This window comes from Diceros bicornis, chromosome 22 (genome assembly GCF_020826845.1).
Source record: "Diceros bicornis minor isolate mBicDic1 chromosome 22, mDicBic1.mat.cur, whole genome shotgun sequence".
In the NCBI taxonomy this organism is placed as follows: Eukaryota; Metazoa; Chordata; class Mammalia; order Perissodactyla; family Rhinocerotidae; genus Diceros; species Diceros bicornis.
Window position 1 is genome coordinate 53,485,108 of NC_080761.1, and position 17,178 is coordinate 53,502,285.

Genomic DNA, 17,178 nt, shown 5'->3' on the forward strand with positions numbered 1-17,178 from the left:
TGTGATTTAGTATGTGGTTTATAAAAGCCAATTATTTTGTTTAATTTAATGCAACAAACATTTGTATAATAGACATTGTGCTTAGAACTGGAGGAAAAGATAAAACATAATATTTATACCCCAAAAATTCGTAGCCGAGTGGAAAAAGTAGATATAAAATAATTTAACATAATATATTGGATTAAATAAGATTAATGTATAAAGTGCACAATTCCATTCCTTGGATTTTTGAATAAATTTCCTTAACATCTAGAAAAAAAAAATGTAGCCTCACAGAGGTTTCTTCTGCCCCTGCCCTGCCTCTATTTAAAATTGCAACCCCCTTTAATTACCTTCATTAGTACTCACCAAAACTTGCGATGATACTATTTGTCTACTAATTACTTGTTTTTGTCTGTTTCTGTCCCAGCCACTAGAATGTAAGCTCCATGAGGGCAGGATCCAATCATTTCTGTCTCATTCATTACTGTATCCTTGGCATTTAGCACAGGGCCTGTCACATAGCAGGCACTCAATAAATATTTGTTGAATGGATGAATGGCTCCTTGTTTTTTTTTTTTTAAAGATTTTATTTATTTATTTATTTTTCCCCCCAAAGCCCCAGTAGATAGTTGTATGTCATAGCTGCACATCCTTGTAGTTGCTGTATGTGGGACTCGGCCTCAGCATGGCCAGAGAAGCGGTGCGTTGGTGCACACCCGGGATCCGAACCCGGGTCACCAGCAGTGGAGCACGCTCACTTAACCACTAAGCCACGGGGCTGGCCCTGAATGGCTCCTTCTTAAGAGCACCTCAAGAGGCTGGGAGAAAGGTGTAAACAAATAATTGCAGTACAATATAGCACTGGGGGGGATATGATATGTACAGATTGTTGTGGGCACATTACACTAGGAACATTATAGCATGGTGGTTAAGAGCGGTCACACTAAAGTGGGATGTCCAAGGTTTAACTTCTGTCATTTACTCACTGGGTGACCTTGGGTAACTTTCTTAACCTCTCTAAGCCTTATTATACTTAGTAAAATAGATACTCTGGTAATGACCATGTCATGGATTTTTGTGAGAATTAAATAGGATACTGCATGTAAAGAGCCTGTCACATACTGATGCACAGCAAATGTTAGCTATTAATGTTAAAGGAAGATTATGACTCCTTAAGAGCACTATTCAAGCCCTACATGTGTTAACACGTGCAGAATGAAAAAAATGTTGGCCCCTTAAAAAGAGTCATTCTATAAGGTCAGAATTAACCTTTTAAAGTAAATACCCATCCCTCATTTATTTTACCAAGATTTCCATATCTTTTCTGTTTGGAAGAAAAGTAATTGATTCTTCAGAAAAGCCCTGTTTGGAGAGTACCAGGTGATGCCAGAGACTGAAGGTAAAGGTCCTGTTTTCTTTACCACCAGAGGGCACCAATCAGTCAAGTCAATCTCTACCTGTCATTATGAAACAATATGGGAAAGCTCTAGGAAGCTGTTTCTGCCATTCATTCTTTTGATAAATATGTTTTGAGTACCTACTGGTATGTGCCAAACATTGTAGTAGCTCGTATATGGTTATGAACAGGACTTATTGTATTTATGGAATTATAACCTTGAGCACCTACTATGTGTCTGAGAGATCCTGTTAGACATTGGGGTGGAGGATGGGATTCAATTTGTGATTTTGTTGTTGTTGTTACTGATTGTCTTCCTGCCCTTGGCTGTGAGCCCATAAGAACAATTACTTAGTGTCTACTTTGTGTCAGACAATATGCTGGTTGCTGAGGATCCAGGGATGAATAAGACACAGTTGCAACTTACTAATAAACAATGTTTCACCTGCTAGGATAAAAGGTATGAGACAAGTTCTGTGGAATTCTAGTTCCTCAGATCTGATAATGGAGAGCCTTAAGTATACAACTAATTAACACACTAGGCTGTGAGAACTCCCAGACAGGTATATGCTTATTAGCCACCCACCTTAGGGCCATGGCCATTGTGGATATTTAGAATGAGTTCGTGAGTTGATTTGAGCCCAGGCAGCAGCTTCGGATCTGGGTGCCAGATGTATGTTCCAGTGGATTAGGCTAGGGATCTACCATCTTCTGAGTTAGGCTGGGGCTGTGATGAGTTTATGTGGGTGAAATGCTTTGAAGATGAACTTTCTGCCTATTTGTCTACTCACAGCCTTGTTATTAAAGGTGTCAACATCATCTCCCACATTTCCAGGTCAGCAATCTTCTTATCCCTAAATTGAGTGGTGGAGGAGGGGAAGTCAGAACCAGTCATACACCATCATTTTGGGAGGAGAGGCTGCATTGATTAAGACACTCCTCCTCCTCTGAAGTGAGCTCTAATTCCAGTGGAGTTTGGTCTCAAGACCAAGAGAGTAGAATTGGGAACTAGGGAATGATTCTTTAAAACATTGAGACCTCATCTCTGAGAAAAAATAACAACAAAAAGATGAAGGGGCTCCTTCAGTGTGGATTGTGCATAGTGACTTCTTCTAAAGAGTACAGTATAAAAAGGAGGTAAAAAGAGTAACTTTACAGTGGAGAAATCTGACACACTACCTCAGCCAGGTGACTGAGGTCAATAGCGACACTGATAAGTTATGTTGATATTATGTGCCCTTGTGATGTGATGAAAATTTCATTTTACTGCTGTGATCTTCCCCTCAAAAACCTATAACCCCAATTGAATCATGAGAAAAACATCACAAATCCTAATTAAGGGACGTCCTACAACATACTTGACTAGTACTCTTTTTTTTTTGTTTTGTTTTTGCTGAGGAAGATTCACCCTGAGCTAACATCTATTGCCAATCTTCCTCTTTTTGCTTGAGGAAGATTCGCCCTGAGCTAGCATCCATGCCAACCTTCCCCTATTTTGTATGTGGGTTGCCACCACAGCATGGCTGCTGATGAGTGGTGTAGGTCCGTTCCTGGGAACTGAACCAGGCTGCTGAAGCAGAGCGCACCAAACCCAACCATTAGGCTATGGAGCCAGCTCCACTGACTAGCACTCTTCAAAACTGTCAAAGTCATCAAAGACAAGGAAAGTCTAAGAAACTGCCACAGTCGAGAGGAGCCTAACAAAACATGAAAACTAAATATAGTGTGGTATCCAGAAAGGGATCCTGGAACAGAAAAAGGACAGTAGGTAAAAACTAAGGAAATGTGAGTAAAGACTGTAGCTAATAATAATATATCAATATTGGTCCATTAATTGTAATAAATATACTGTACTAGGGTAAGATGTTAAAATAGAGAAAACTGGGTGCCAGGTATATGGGAACTCTCTGTACTATCTTCTCAATTTTTCTATAAATCTAAAACTGTTGTAAAAAAAAAAAAAAAAGTCCTACACACCTGAAGCTGGTGCTCTGTCTCTCTGATGTGGGAAGGAAGAAAGCACTAGAGAGGCATTAAAGTCACGCCAGGGCCCAATGGAGACTTTCTTGGTGAAGCATCAGAGAGACAGAGGGAATCCATCTTGTATGTGGGATTCCATCATGTGGACGCTGATTCAGGTACCACACAACATCTTAACCACCTTCAATGGGCACCCGCCACTCTTTGGGGAGACACCATTTTGAAATATATTCTCTCTTTTTTGTGTGTGTGTGAGGAAGGTCAGCCCTGAGCTAACATCCACTGCCAATCCTCCTCATTTTTTTTCCCCTTTTCCCCACCAAAGCCCCAGTAGATAGTTGTATGTCATAGTTGCACATCCTGCTAGCTGCTGTACGTGGGACTCACCTCAGCATGGCCTGACAAGCGGTGCGTCGTGCGCGCCCGGGATCCGAACCCAGGCCGCCAGTAGCGGAGCGCACGCACTTAACCGCTAAGCCACGGGGCCGGCCCTGAAATAAATTCTCAATTCAACGTTTAAAAAAAAAAGTCTATTAAAAAAGTGGAGGGGATAGTATCTAGAATACAGCCATGCCTGTAAAATTTTTTTCTTTCTTTAAAGTTCCTATTTATGGATCACTGACCATGTGCCAGTCATTGTGATAAACATTGTATATAGAGGATCTCATTTAATCTTTACAATTGCTTGTTAGGTATAATTAACCCTCTTTTATAGAAGCTGATGAAAAAGGAAGAGGTAATGTAATGTAAATAGTGGAGCCAGGGTTGGAACTAAGGATCTTACTGATTCCCAAAATTCTAAGTGTGGAACTCTCACAGTATTCTGGCTTTTCTAGGAAATGTTTAGGCAGTTATCATAGGACGTGCCTTCCTAAGAGAAAGGGGTATTTTTTTTTTTTTTTTACTTTTTGTGAGGAAGCCTGAGCTAACATCCATGATAATCCTCTTTTTTTGCTGAGGAAGACCGGCTCTGAGCTAACATCTATTGCCAATCCTCCTCCTTTTTTTTCCCCGAAGCCCCAGTAGACAGTTGTATGTCATAGTTGCACATCCTTCTAGTTGCTGTATGTGGGACGCAGCCTGAGCATGGCCCACACAGAGGGCCCGGGATCCGAACCTGGGCCACCAGTAGCGGAGCGCGCGCACTTAACCACTAAGCCACGGGCCAGCTGGAGAAAGGGGTATTTTATAATTTTATTTATTTATTTTTTCCCCCAAAGCCCCAGTAGATAGTTGTATGTCATAGTTGCACATCCTTCTAGTTGCTGTATGCGGGACTCAGCCTCAGCATGGCCGGAGAAGCAGTGCGTCAGCACGCGCCGGGGATCCGAACCCGGGGCCGCCAGCAGCAGAGTGCGAGCACTTAACCGCTGAGCCACGGGTTGGCCAGAAAAAGGGGTACTTTAAGTCATGCGAGTGAAGACTGTTGCCACATCTCACTTCAGTCATGATTATCTTAAAAGTCCCTCAGTTCCAGGTTGGACTTTCAAGCTGAAAGGATCTGTAGAGGGTCAAAGTTAAACCACAGTACTTCATTTTACAAATGGGCAAACTGAGGGATAGCCAGAGCACTTGCCCCAAATCACACAGAAAAGGGCGAGGAACCCAGGCTCAGTCTGTATTATTATTTCTCTATTTCCCACAACTTCCTCTTTGCAGTAAAGAAGGGAAGTAGAGGCTGGTCCATCTGCCTTCCCCATTTCTCAGATGGGAAACTGCCCTCCACCCCATCCCCCTAAGAGGGTGACACGCTGCCCTCCAAGGACGCACTGGCGAGAGGGCCGAACCTGAGGAAAGATGCCGGGACGCTTGTTCCCACCGATAAGACCCACATTCTCAGCACATCCTTGTTAAGCACCTACTAAGTGCAGGGAGGCGGACTGTGTGTCACGAGGAGGGCCTGCAAGGGACTGGGGCTCGTGGAGGATGCCTGCGGAAGCCTGTAGATGCACACGGTGAGTGAGGGGACCGCTGACAACTCTAGGACCAGACGTCCCTTCCCGGCCCGGTTTTGGGAACCAAGGCGTCGAACTGCACAACCGTCATTTGCGGCCAAGGGCATCCCTTGCGTCCACCCTCGGCCCCCAGAGACGCTTGGCCCTTTAAGGGCGGGGGACACGCGCCGGCGTCACAAAGCGCCGCCACCGCGCGGGGCGGCGGAGTGGAGGCGGGGAGGGAGGAGGAGGAGGAGGGCGAGGAGGGCGGGGGAGGGCGAGGAGGGCGGAGGAGGGAGGGGCGCGCACGCGCACGCGCGTCGGCCCCCGCCGCCGAGAGCCGCCCTCCCTCCCTCCGTGCCGGCGCGCGCCCCTCCTCCCTCTCGCCCTCCCTCCTGCTTCTTCTCAGCTCCGTCGCTCCCGCGGCGCGAGGCGCTCTCGCTCCTCTCCTCCTCCTCCGCCGTCGCCCCTCCCCCCGCGCAGCCGCCACCACCGCCGCGAGACCCCCGCGCGCAGCGCTCCCCCGCCCTTCGGCCCCGCGCGCCCTTCGGCCCCGGCGGCACCCGAGGAGAACCAGAGGGCGAGCGAGCGCGGCGCCCCGGGCCGGCCCAGCCCCCTCCCCTCACCATCGCCGGCCCTCCGCCGCCGTCCTCCGCCTCCACCTCCTCTCCCCCCCCCCAGGGTTGAGGCCCCCTCCCGGGGGGGGGAGGCTCGGGACCCGGAGCGGATTCGCCCTACTCCCTCAGCCCCTCCCCCGCCCGGCCCGAGTGTGAGGAGGGGGGCCCGGCCCGGCCCGGCCCGCGTCGAGGGTGAGGAGGACCTGGGCCGGCCCACGGGCCGTCTGGGCCTGGTCCGGCCCGCCGGGCGTGTGAAGACAGGGGCGCGGGGCGGCCCGGCCGAGGGCGAGCGGAGGGGAGGGGCCTGGTCCGGCCCGGCCGGTGCGTGAGGACTGGGGCCGGCCCGGCGCCGCCGCCGCCGCCGCCGCGATGGCCCAGCAGCAGATGACCAGCTCGCAGAAGGCCCTGATGCTCGAGCTGAAGTCCCTGCAGGAGGAGCCGGTGGAGGGCTTCCGGATCACCCTGGTGGACGAGTCCGACCTCTACAACTGGGAGGTGGCCATCTTCGGACCCCCGAACACCCTCTACGAAGGCGGCTACTTCAAGGTACCCCCACGCCCTCCCGGCCCAGGCTTCCACCGAGGCCCCGCTCCCCCCGCTCTCGGCAGTTTTCGGGCCGAGGGGGAGCGCGAGTGGGGGGGCTCGCCTCGGCAGCCCCCTCACCCGTCCGCGGAGGCAGGAAGGCCTGGCTCACCGGGGCCTTTTCTTTGTCAGGGGGGCGGGGGCGGGAGGCCAGACGGCCCCGGGAACGAGGAAAGCCTCTGGGGCGAGGGCAGCGGCTCCCAGAGGAGGAGGAGGAGGGCTGTCTTTGTTTGTTTCCCCAGCTGGGGGTGTGCGGGGAGAGAGGTGGTCGGTCTGTCCTCTCGCGTCCCCCACGAGAACCATCCCTGCGCCGGCTGGAACTGCCCCAGAGGGCAGAGTGACCTGCACTTACTGGATTGGGTCTTTCTTTTTTGGGGGGGTGGGGGTGGGGGAGGGGTACTGGGCTGTCATTCCAGAGGCCGCCTAGTGACCTGACATTTTGAGGGTTTGATGGGCTTCTGGCGTGGTGGCGGTTCCAAGTTTGCATTCCAGTGGGCGGCAAGGAAGACTAGGACCCTGGGGCTGGCGAACAAGGGGGCCTGCGTTTTCCTGCCCTGATCCACTGGAGGGACCGTCATTTGATTTAGCCCTCCTTCTGTCCCCGTTCTCTGTTTACTTCAGTGGTGTTTCAAAATGCCCTTTGTCCTCACCCTGCCACCAACTTTACTGCCTTTTTTTTTTTTTCTGTACGTGTAGAAATATCCACAGAGGGTGGAACATGGTATGTAGGGAGATTGGTAGTTTCCCACTTTAGGGAGATAAAATTGAAACCTTTTGCTCAGGTGGTTAACTCGAGCAGATGGGGTGGTCTCACAGATGGAAAGTATCATCGGCGGTGAGGCGGTTTCACTGAGTAGGACGGCTCCTAAGACAGCGACCATAGACATTGTTTCTGTTGTTTTTCATAATTTTACAGCAGTGGTTATTACCATTCCTAAATCCAGTGACTTTTTTGTTGTTGTTGTTCCAAGGTAGATAACTTGGAGACATTGAGGATTTTGTTTTTGTTTTTATTTTACCATTTTTGAAGGGACGAATCACAGATTGAAGGTTGAATGTTTTAAATGGTAGTGGTGGGGGCAGAGACTTAGGAAACGGGTGCTTAAGAATCCATTTAATTTAATTTTTTTATTTCCAAAATTAAGCGAAGTAGAGCAGTGAGTCAGTCTTAGTTTGTTTTGAAGGGAGGGGCTATCTCGGCAAAAGTTTTAAATGAATATCTTAGTCATGTAGTTATGATGTGTATTTTTAGGACTACCCAATTACTTTGGTTTTCCACCCTCCTAAAGGTAGAAGCCTCAGTTTCAGGCTTGAAATTGGGTCAGCTTTGTGGAAAATGTGAAGAATTGATAGGGGAATGTTTAATATTCACGCCAGAGATAGTCACTGAATACCTAGTAAAAGCATGTTTTTAGAATATTGTGTAAGAGTATGCTTACACTGTCTGCTTCATCTTTTGTGGTCTCCATACACTGTACTTTTCAGATGCAGGTGTTTAAAGTCACTAAGGAAGCGTACAAGTTATTAGTGACAAATTGGAGAAGGTATTCCTGTGTCCATGTTGAGGAACGTTTTCTTGTGAAGTATAAATTTTCATTTATAGATACTGGAAAAATTAGTTGCACAAAATGGAATTTATGTAATAACTTTTCTAGCAAAGCATTATTTAGCATAATATACTGGGTAACTTGAGTGAAATCAAGTTTAATTTCCAAAAAGTATTGTTTGGGACAATCGATAGTCAAGGTAAACGGGTACCAGTTAGAATAATCTCACTCCAATGCATTTTGTTAAAAACAAAACAAAACAAAAACTGTATGTAAAAGAAAATAATACGTTGCAAATTGTAATATTTTTGCTTAAATAACTGGGAAAGGAGTGTGGAGAACCCTCAGTTTGGAATAGGTAGTATGGAAGGAAGATTCCCTGTAGCATACATGATTTAAATTAAATGGTTTTTTTTTTTTTTATAATTTTATTTATTTTTCCCCCAAAGCCCCAGTAGATAGTTGTATGTCATAGTTGCACATCCTTCTAGTTGCTAAATTAAATGGTTTTTAATTTCAGTCCTATTTAAAAAGAATAATCTCCAGTTTTGTTGTATGTGTTAGATTTCTTAATCTTTGAGTGTTTTTACCTTTGTGACTTGTAAAAAAAAAATGTGTGAAAATTCTTAAACAGGTTTTATGTTTTAGTCTTGTGAGAAAATTTTGTTCAATTTCACTTTCTCCTACTTTTTTCCTTATTGTATGGCCTTTATCCCAAAGGTCCTTCACTGGAAAAAGGCAAATATATAGTCATGAGCAGTTAACACTGGTGATAGGTTTAAAACCATTGTTTTTTATTTCACTGCTTTTGTTTTAAAACAAGGCTTTTAGTGTGTTCCACTACAGCTGCAGTTAAAAGTTGGCACAGACCTTTCTCTACCACTGTTTATTCTCTCTTATCAAATGATAGTCCTCGAACATTTAGTGTAATTTATTTTCAAGTTAAACTCTTCTTTATTTTGCGTAATAGTTTCTGAAGGCAGCGGGACTGCCAGTCATTCTTTAAATTTTTTTTATTGTAACTCCTTTAACTTTTACGTATTAATAGACTTCTAACTGATCTTTTTCACCATGAAATAGTTGGCTCCAGTCTGTTTTATCTATGGCATCTGTTGTGGTAGAGACTTGTGCGACCTGTATTTCACATTTTTTTTTTTTTTTGAGGAAGATCAGCCCTGAGCTAACATCCATGCCAATCCTCCTCTTTTTGCTGAGGAAGACCGGCCCTGAGCTAACATCTATTGCCAGTCTTCCTCCTTTTCTTTTTTTTCCCTTTTTCTCCCCAAAGCCCCGGTAGATAGTTGTATGTCATAGTTGCACATCCTTCTAGTTGCTGTATGTGGGACACGGCCTCAGCATGGCCGCACAAGCAGTACATCGGTGTGCGCCCGGGATCCAAACCCCGGGCCTCCAGTAGTGGAGTGCGCGCACTTAACCGCTAAGCCACGGGGCCGGCCCCCACAAATGTTTTTTTTGATTCATCCTGCTTTTGTTTTTTAAATATCTCAAATCCATGTGATTCTTAGTGTTGGTCGGGGGGTGATATGGATGTAGGATAGGCTAAGGTAGTTTCTTGAGTTTTTTTCTGCGTATTGTAAACTTTTTTTTTGGCCTTGTTATCTTTTTGTCCAGTTTCTTGATCTTACTGACTTACCAACTGAATTTCTTTGCTACTTTGAATTTTTCCTCTAGGGGTCAATCATTACAAAATACAAAGTAGGAGAGGGCTTAGAACACCAAGAACACCTCTGAACTTAATTTGCTACTGTGGAGCAAGTTGGAATTTTATGTTACTGGAAGAATTGTTGATCAAGTCAGCAGTTAATGATGACTTTTTACAAGTTCACCCCCATTCCTTTAAAAAGAACTATCTTTTCAGATAACTCCTGATAATGATCATAACTTAGCGTGACTGCTTTGATATAGAACCTCCTTGGAAGTCCTGCATTATTTATCTGAAAGCGTAATAGCAGTGAGTCTAGAGATCAGAAAGTGATCTCTTTCTGATGTGCCTAACATAAAAGTTTAAACAATACAGAAAACTTAAAGGATCGCAGTTCACTTTTTGCAGTTTTGATTTTATTCAATAATCTGATTGAGGGAATGAAATATAGCTGTGTTTCATTTTTAGAAAACTCCAAACTGATAATTTAGAAAATATTTGTTATATACTTAAAGTTTTCCTTAATAGGAGCTTCTTTATCAAACTTAACACTTTGATTTGTATTAAAGAAACTCTTCAATAATAGTTGTTTTTTAAAATAAAGCATATGCATTTTCATTTGTTCTAGAATAAATTAATCTATTTTCTGCTGCCCCCCCCCCCCCCCCCCCCACAAAACTAAACAAAACAAAACAGCCCGCCAAACTTAACCTTTGTGCCTGGCAGTGTCCTTCAGATTATAGTGTACTCTATTTTATGACTCTGTAATTCTTAATATATAGTTGAAACAGTTCTTTTAAGAAAGTGATTCTTAGTCTTTTTGGTATATGGATCCTTTGGAGAAATTGATTAATTTTCCCCGGGGGGAAAAATGGGTACGCATAAACTAGTTTGTATTCATTTTGAGAGGGTTAATTGCCATCTTAAGAATTCCTGTTTCTAGGCCGGCCCGGTGGCGCAAGCGGTTAAGTGCGCGCGCTCCGCTGCGGTGGCCCGGAGTTCCCGGGTTCAGATCCCAGGCACGCACCGACGCACTGCTTGGCAAGCCATGCTGTGGCAGCATCCCATATAAAGTGGAGGAAGATGGGCATGGATGTTAGCCCAGTGCCAGTCTCCCTCAGCAAAAAAAAAAAAAAAAAGGGAGGATTGGCAGATGTTAGCACAGGGCTGATCTCCTCACAAAAAAAAAAAAAAAAGAAATCCTGTTTTAAGGGATTCGGATAGGCAACTTAAAAACAAAATTAAACAACTTTAAAATTATAAAAGTAATGCTAATTTTTTTAAAGCAATTGTATGATGAGTCTTTCACTCAGTTAAAAATTTCTTATTTTCAATTTTTCTTCAGTCACTTTAAGAATACCTCTTAAGGCTTTTAGCTGTAACCTTTTCTGGAAGCAGAACTTGTCTTGAGTGCTTGGTGAACTAAATTAACATTGTAAATGGAACATAGTTAATGTCTAGTGGTTTGGGGGACTAAATGCAATTTTAGAGTTTTGATTTTTTTCCATGGCAAATCATAGTACCTCAGTATTTTATAGAATATGCTTTTACTCTATTAGGTTGATTCCATAATGCATATTTTTCTAGTTTTTAACTTCTCTGAAATTGGGATGTGTCTTAGAATCTGTGAAGTCTTACAATTGCCATCAGCCAAGTGGCTCTTGTGACCTGGTTGTGCGAGGACCTTCCATTGAAGTCTTCTGATAAAAATTTTTTAAATGCCGGCATCGTTGTCTTAAATTTGATAAAATAAGGATTATTTCTTTTTGAATGAAGGATTTGGGTCCCTAATTAATACTTTCTTTGCAGCATGTTGATTTCTCTTTTTCAGAGATTTGTGTTAGTCAACAGTATTTGTTGAGTACTCATCAAAGGCAAAGCACTATAGGAAGAGTCACTACGTTATAGATACTAAGGGAAAGTAGAGGATATTGGTAACCTTAGAGCTTTTATGAATGATCTTCATAAAAATCTTTGTGCACACTTTAAAATACAGAAATGTGAGATGTAGGTGTTATTGACGCAATTATAAATGGTAGTTAAAATCAAAGCTTTTAAAGTTTTAAGGCCACTTAGAGCATTTGTCAACCACAATCTATCATGACAGAATTTAGTTCCATCTTTACAACTTAGTGTTATTGATCCTAGTCTAAGGTTCCAGAAGAACCGGTCTGTTGGAGACAGGTGAAATAAAAGAGGTCATCCAACAGATTGGTCCATCTCTGCTAATCGAGTTAGGGGAAAATAAAAGTGAGAAAGAGTTATGAATTCAGGGTTTAGGACTACAGAACTTCGTCATGCTGAAAGGTCATATTTAAAAGGTTTACTTCTTTTAGGTTCTTGAACTTTTGAACTGTTTCACATGCAACTACTTAGATATCCGAGTAAGATGGAGGCTTTTGTAAAGATTTTTATTTTATTTATTCCCCCCCCAAAGCCCCAGTAGATAGTTGTATGTCATAGCTGCACATCCTTCTAGTTGCTGTATGTGGGACGCGGCCTCAGCGTGGCCGGAGAAGCGGTGTGTCGGTGCGCGCCCGGGATCCGAACCCGGGCCGCCAGCAGCGGAGTGCGCGCACTTAACCACTAAGCCACGGGGCTGGCCCAGATGGAGCCTTTTGAAGGTGTTCTGTCGACACAGAACTCATTTATTTCAACTTTATTCATCGAGAAATTGTTATTCAGAGTTCATGCTTATGTACCTTTAAATGAGTTAATTCTGAAGTGTATGGAATGATAGATACTAAATTGGAGAGAGAATTTTAGTTCGGATTGCCAGCATTTGATATTATGTAACTATTTTTCCATATGAGAATTGGAAAATTCAGATTTTGGAATACGTATTTAAGATAGAAAGTGAATAGTCCACTTTAAACATCTTTACTTGATTTGTTTTAATAACATATTAAATATGTTTAATAACATATTTTTGTTCTAACACATAATAAACTGAATTACTGTTGTGAGCCTATTGGCAAGGAAAGTAGAATGAGCACTTAAATGAGTGCTAAAACTTTGAATACCTTATCTAATTGTAGATACATGCTACTATCTTTTTTTTTTTTTTTTGGTGAGGAAGATTGGCCCTGAGCTAACTTCTGTTGCTAATCCTCTTTTTGCTTGAGGAACGTTGTCTCTGAACTGACATCTGTGCCAGTCTCCCCCTACTTTATATATGGGATGCCTCTGCAGCGTGGGTAGGTGAGTGGTGTGTAGGTCTGTGCCTGGGATCTGAATCCGTGAACCCTAGGCTGCCAAAGCAGAGGGCACAAACTTAACCACTATGCCACCGGACGGCTTCTACATGCCTGCTATCTTTAGTACAGTAATGTAGGTATTAGTAGCTAACATTTATTGAGTGCTTACTATGTGCCGCATACTTTACATAGAATATCATATAATCTTCCTGTGAGATGTGGTTACTATTACCCTCATTTTATATGTAGGGAAACTGAGTCACACAGAGCTCATTTAACTTACCCAGGAGTCCTCAGCTAGAAAGTTGTAATACTAGACTGCTTGACCCTAAAGACTGTGTTATTCTATTACTAAGATTTTTTTACCACTTAAGATGGTGTTTGAAGGTATGAAAGGGGAGTTTTAAGAAAATCAAATTGATAGAGCACTTTATATGGAACTCTTTTAAATTTTACTTAAATTTAAAGGTCACGAGGGTAATTATTTGCCGCTCCAAATTATGGGGGGAGATTGTTATGATGACTTCAGTTTATAAATCTTAAATCCACTGGAAAACTTGAAATTTTTTTTTGTTTTGTTCTTGGACTACTTGAATTAAAAAATGATAAATCATATTGCAGAAGGATTTTTTTTATTAGCAAATTGATTCTTTTAATAGCAACTTTCTCATTACTTTAAGGGGAGAGTGGGATGGTGCTAGTGTTGAGAAATAAAAGTCTAAGAAAGCTAATCTTGGAATTAGAAATGATGGTAAAACACCTCTGAAATGACAGTGGGAGGATGATAGGAGTTAGATTTCTTAATTCAATATTGATTTATGCTTTTAAAATAATAATGCCTTAATACTTTTCCAAGTATGTTCAAGCACCACAGCAAACTCGAGCAGTTTAAGATGAAAACTTTTGTTGTTGTTCTTTCAGTTGAATCTGTTAAGTCGTGTTCCTTTCCTCTATTACAGCATCTTTAGATTGGTGCCATAGTTTTCATCTATTTTGCATTTGGATTTCCAAATTTCATAATTCTTTAGTTATCTGCTTTGCTGTATTTGCTGCATGGGCAGCTTATGGTTAATTTGAGGGATAAATCCAATGAAATAATTTGTATTGTGTTGCTCACTTATTAGCATACATAGTAATTCAGATTGTAAATGGTGAATGATTACTACCTTGTTGAAAATAACATGACCCCATTTATAAGATAATATTAACAATTAGCAAAGTTACAAAAACCTGGACAATATGTAGTAATCCTTTATTTTCTATAAAGTCTATAAATGACTTAAAGCTTAGAAAACAGATTTTGAAGTTTACTTATAATCATAGCTGATATATAATAAGGGAAAACAAAAAGAGTTTTGTTCTTCAAAGGAATATCCTTCATATGATTTGAAACTTTTATGTTGAAATTGTTAGCAGGTAAAATTAGTCTAATACTTTACGTTCACATGTCATTTTTGACTAAAAAATAGTATTACTCAGATGATTTGCCTTATAATCCAAGTTGAATCTGAATCACTTTTGGATCTTAAACAAAACAAAGTCCATGCTAAAATAGTAAGGATCTGCCACTAATAAGTACGTTAAGAAGTTATACAGTAGGCTCTGAAGGCAGTTCTTAAAAAAGGAATCGTGAATTGTTTTGAGTAGTGGCAGTGTAGCACTGTTGGAGTGGTGTATAACCACTCTTCTGAAGTGTTGCTCGGAAGAGGGCAAAGCTCATTTGAGTTCTGGTAGTTGAGTTTAAAAAAAACAAAAAACTTATTCCTTAGCCTATCTTAGCCTTATCACTTAACTGCTGTTTCTCCTATTGGCTAAACAGGGATAGGAATAATGATATATTTAAGCCTTAAGGACTAATCCTTGTGGAAAAACTTCAGGGCTAATATTAAAACAAAAAGGAGGGAAGCATGATAACTGTGTCCTCAGGGTTTCTACTCTGAATTCTTTGGAATTTGTTAATCATTTGCTCTAAATAAGAATGACAGGAAATTTACTAGACAGAGAAAAGTTTTACTGAAGATACTGAAATTCTGTAGAATTTAGATTAAGATTTAAGGAATCTTGTGTTAAAAGCGCTTTAAATTGGGGAGCTCACTTCCTGAGTTTTGAATTGGTAAGTCTTCACCTTTCTTTTATAACCATTTTTTCTGAAGTTATTTTTTTTATTGGTAAATTGTGGAATAAGTTATGTACAGAGAGATTCCTTAAATCAAAAAGGATGCCAGTAAGTGGTAAAAGTGGAAAAGTTATTCGAGGATGTGTAATTATTATATTAAGGAAATCAATTATTTCTAGCTTAAAAATTTTTTTTCTGCTGTGACCACACCTAGTAATGTGTGAGTCTAAATAAACTCTTAGATTATGAGCTCTTTAAGAAATGCCACTGGGTCTTAGTTATCTTTGAATTTCCTTAGCATTTGGCGTAGGACCTAAAAGAGTAATACTTAATCTTTTGGGGGATTCACACCCTTTGAGAATGACAGCCTCCCTTCCTCCAAGTTCTGCATGCAATTTCAAGGAATTAACTGATATCTGAATTTTCTCCATAGGTCTTAGATGATTCAACTCCTAGTCCAGAACGTAGGGGTAGACTAATGGCTAAATATTTGGACTGCTCAGTTCCTCTAGTAGTGCTTTTCCTTCTGGGAAGAAATTAGATTTTATTCGAGTTTTTCCATCAGTGACATTTTATCTATAGTTGCCAGGTTGCCTCAATTAGATCTAATGGTCTTGGTGACAAGTGTTAGCTTAACATTAATTAAGATTGAAATCTTGGTTGTATAGTCATATAGCAAATTAGGATCTTTGTATAGGGCTCCTCTTGTAATTTAAATATTATAAAACTTATTTACAGGGCTGGCCCAGTGGCATAGTAGTTAAGTTCCCGAGCTCTGCTTTGGCGGCCTGGAGTTTGCAGGTTCAGATCCCGGGCACGGACCTGTGCACTGCTTATCAAGCCATGCTGTGGCAGCATCCCATATAAAGTAGAGAAGATGGGCACGGGGTTAGCTCAGGGCCAATCTTCCTCAGCAAAAAAGGGGAGGATTGGGGCCGGCCCGGTGGCGCAAGCGGTTAAGTGCGCGCGCTCCGCTGCAGCGGCCCGGGGTTCGCTGGTTCGGATCCCGGGCGTGCACCGACGCACTGCTTGGTAAGCCATGCTGTGGCGGCGTCCCATATAAAGTGGAGGAGGATGGGCACCGATGTTAGCCCGGGGCCGTCTTCCTCAGCAAAAAAAAAAAAAAAGGAGGAGGATTGGTGGATGTTAGCTCAGGGCTGATCTCCTCACAAAAAAAAAAAAAAAAAAAAAAAAAAAAAAAAGGGGAGGATTGGCAACAGATGTTAGCTCAGGGCTACTCTTCCTAAAAAAAAAAAAAAAACTTATTTAGGAGAGGTTAAGAATTTTGGAGCAGTGATAATGACAGGCATTAGCAAAACCTGACAGCTAGGGCCGGCCCCGTGGCTTAGCAGTTAAGTGTGCGCGTTCCACTACTGGCGGCCCGGATTTGGATCCCAGGCACGCACCCACGCACTGCCTCTCCAGCCATGCTGAGGCCGCATCCCACATACAGCAACTAGAAGGATGTGCAACTGTGACATACAACTATCCACTGGGGCTTTGGTGAAAAAAAGGAGGAGGATTGGCAATAGATGTTAGCGCAGAGCTGGTCTTCCTCAGCAAAAAGAGGAGGATTAGCATGGATGTTAGCTCAGGGCTGATCTTCCTCACAAAAAAAAGAAAAAAACCTGCCAGCTATACCAACCTCAACTGCTGTAGTCCCATAAAGATGAAGATTGCTTAACTTCATTTGGAAAGTCTAATGAAGAAGACAACAATTAAACGTGGTTCTGTTTTAGCCTTACTTTTTAGAATATCCGTTGATGTTAGATCTATTAAAAGCAGACTAGAAGTGCATTTTAGAAGTGCAGAATTTCTTATAAAGTGGAGAATCTTTAGTAACTGTAAATGTTATGAATATTCTAATGATTCTTGATACATTAAAAGAATCAGAATATTTATAGCTGTACTTATGTTTTGGTAACACTCTGCATGTATGCATTTTGTTAAATAATAACTTTGGTCAAGTTTAGCCAAATATATATATTTTTTCTCCTCCCCAATATATATAAAGCCTCCTAGATATAAGATTAACTACATCTTGCCCATTCTGTTTACATATATACCTTGAATGAATTAATTCTTAACAAGGTGGTGTAGGGAGGCAACTTTTAAAATAGATTAAATTTCTGTGGTGTGCGAATTGTTACAAACAAGCTTTCCT

The 17,178-nt window shown here is 42.3% G+C and overlaps 1 protein-coding gene across 1 annotated transcript in view; it reads left to right on the forward strand.

Annotated features, from left to right (window-relative positions):
• Positions 1–5,739: 5,739 nt before the first annotated feature.
• UBE2R2 (ubiquitin conjugating enzyme E2 R2) overlaps positions 5,740–17,178 on the forward strand; it is a 120,717-nt gene continuing 109,278 nt past the window's right edge. Inside the window, exon 1 of the mRNA XM_058565985.1 lies at positions 5,740–6,455. Within this exon, the coding sequence (XP_058421968.1) occupies positions 6,279–6,455 (177 nt within the window). The 5' untranslated portion in view covers positions 5,740–6,278. The remainder of the gene's footprint in view (positions 6,456–17,178) is intronic.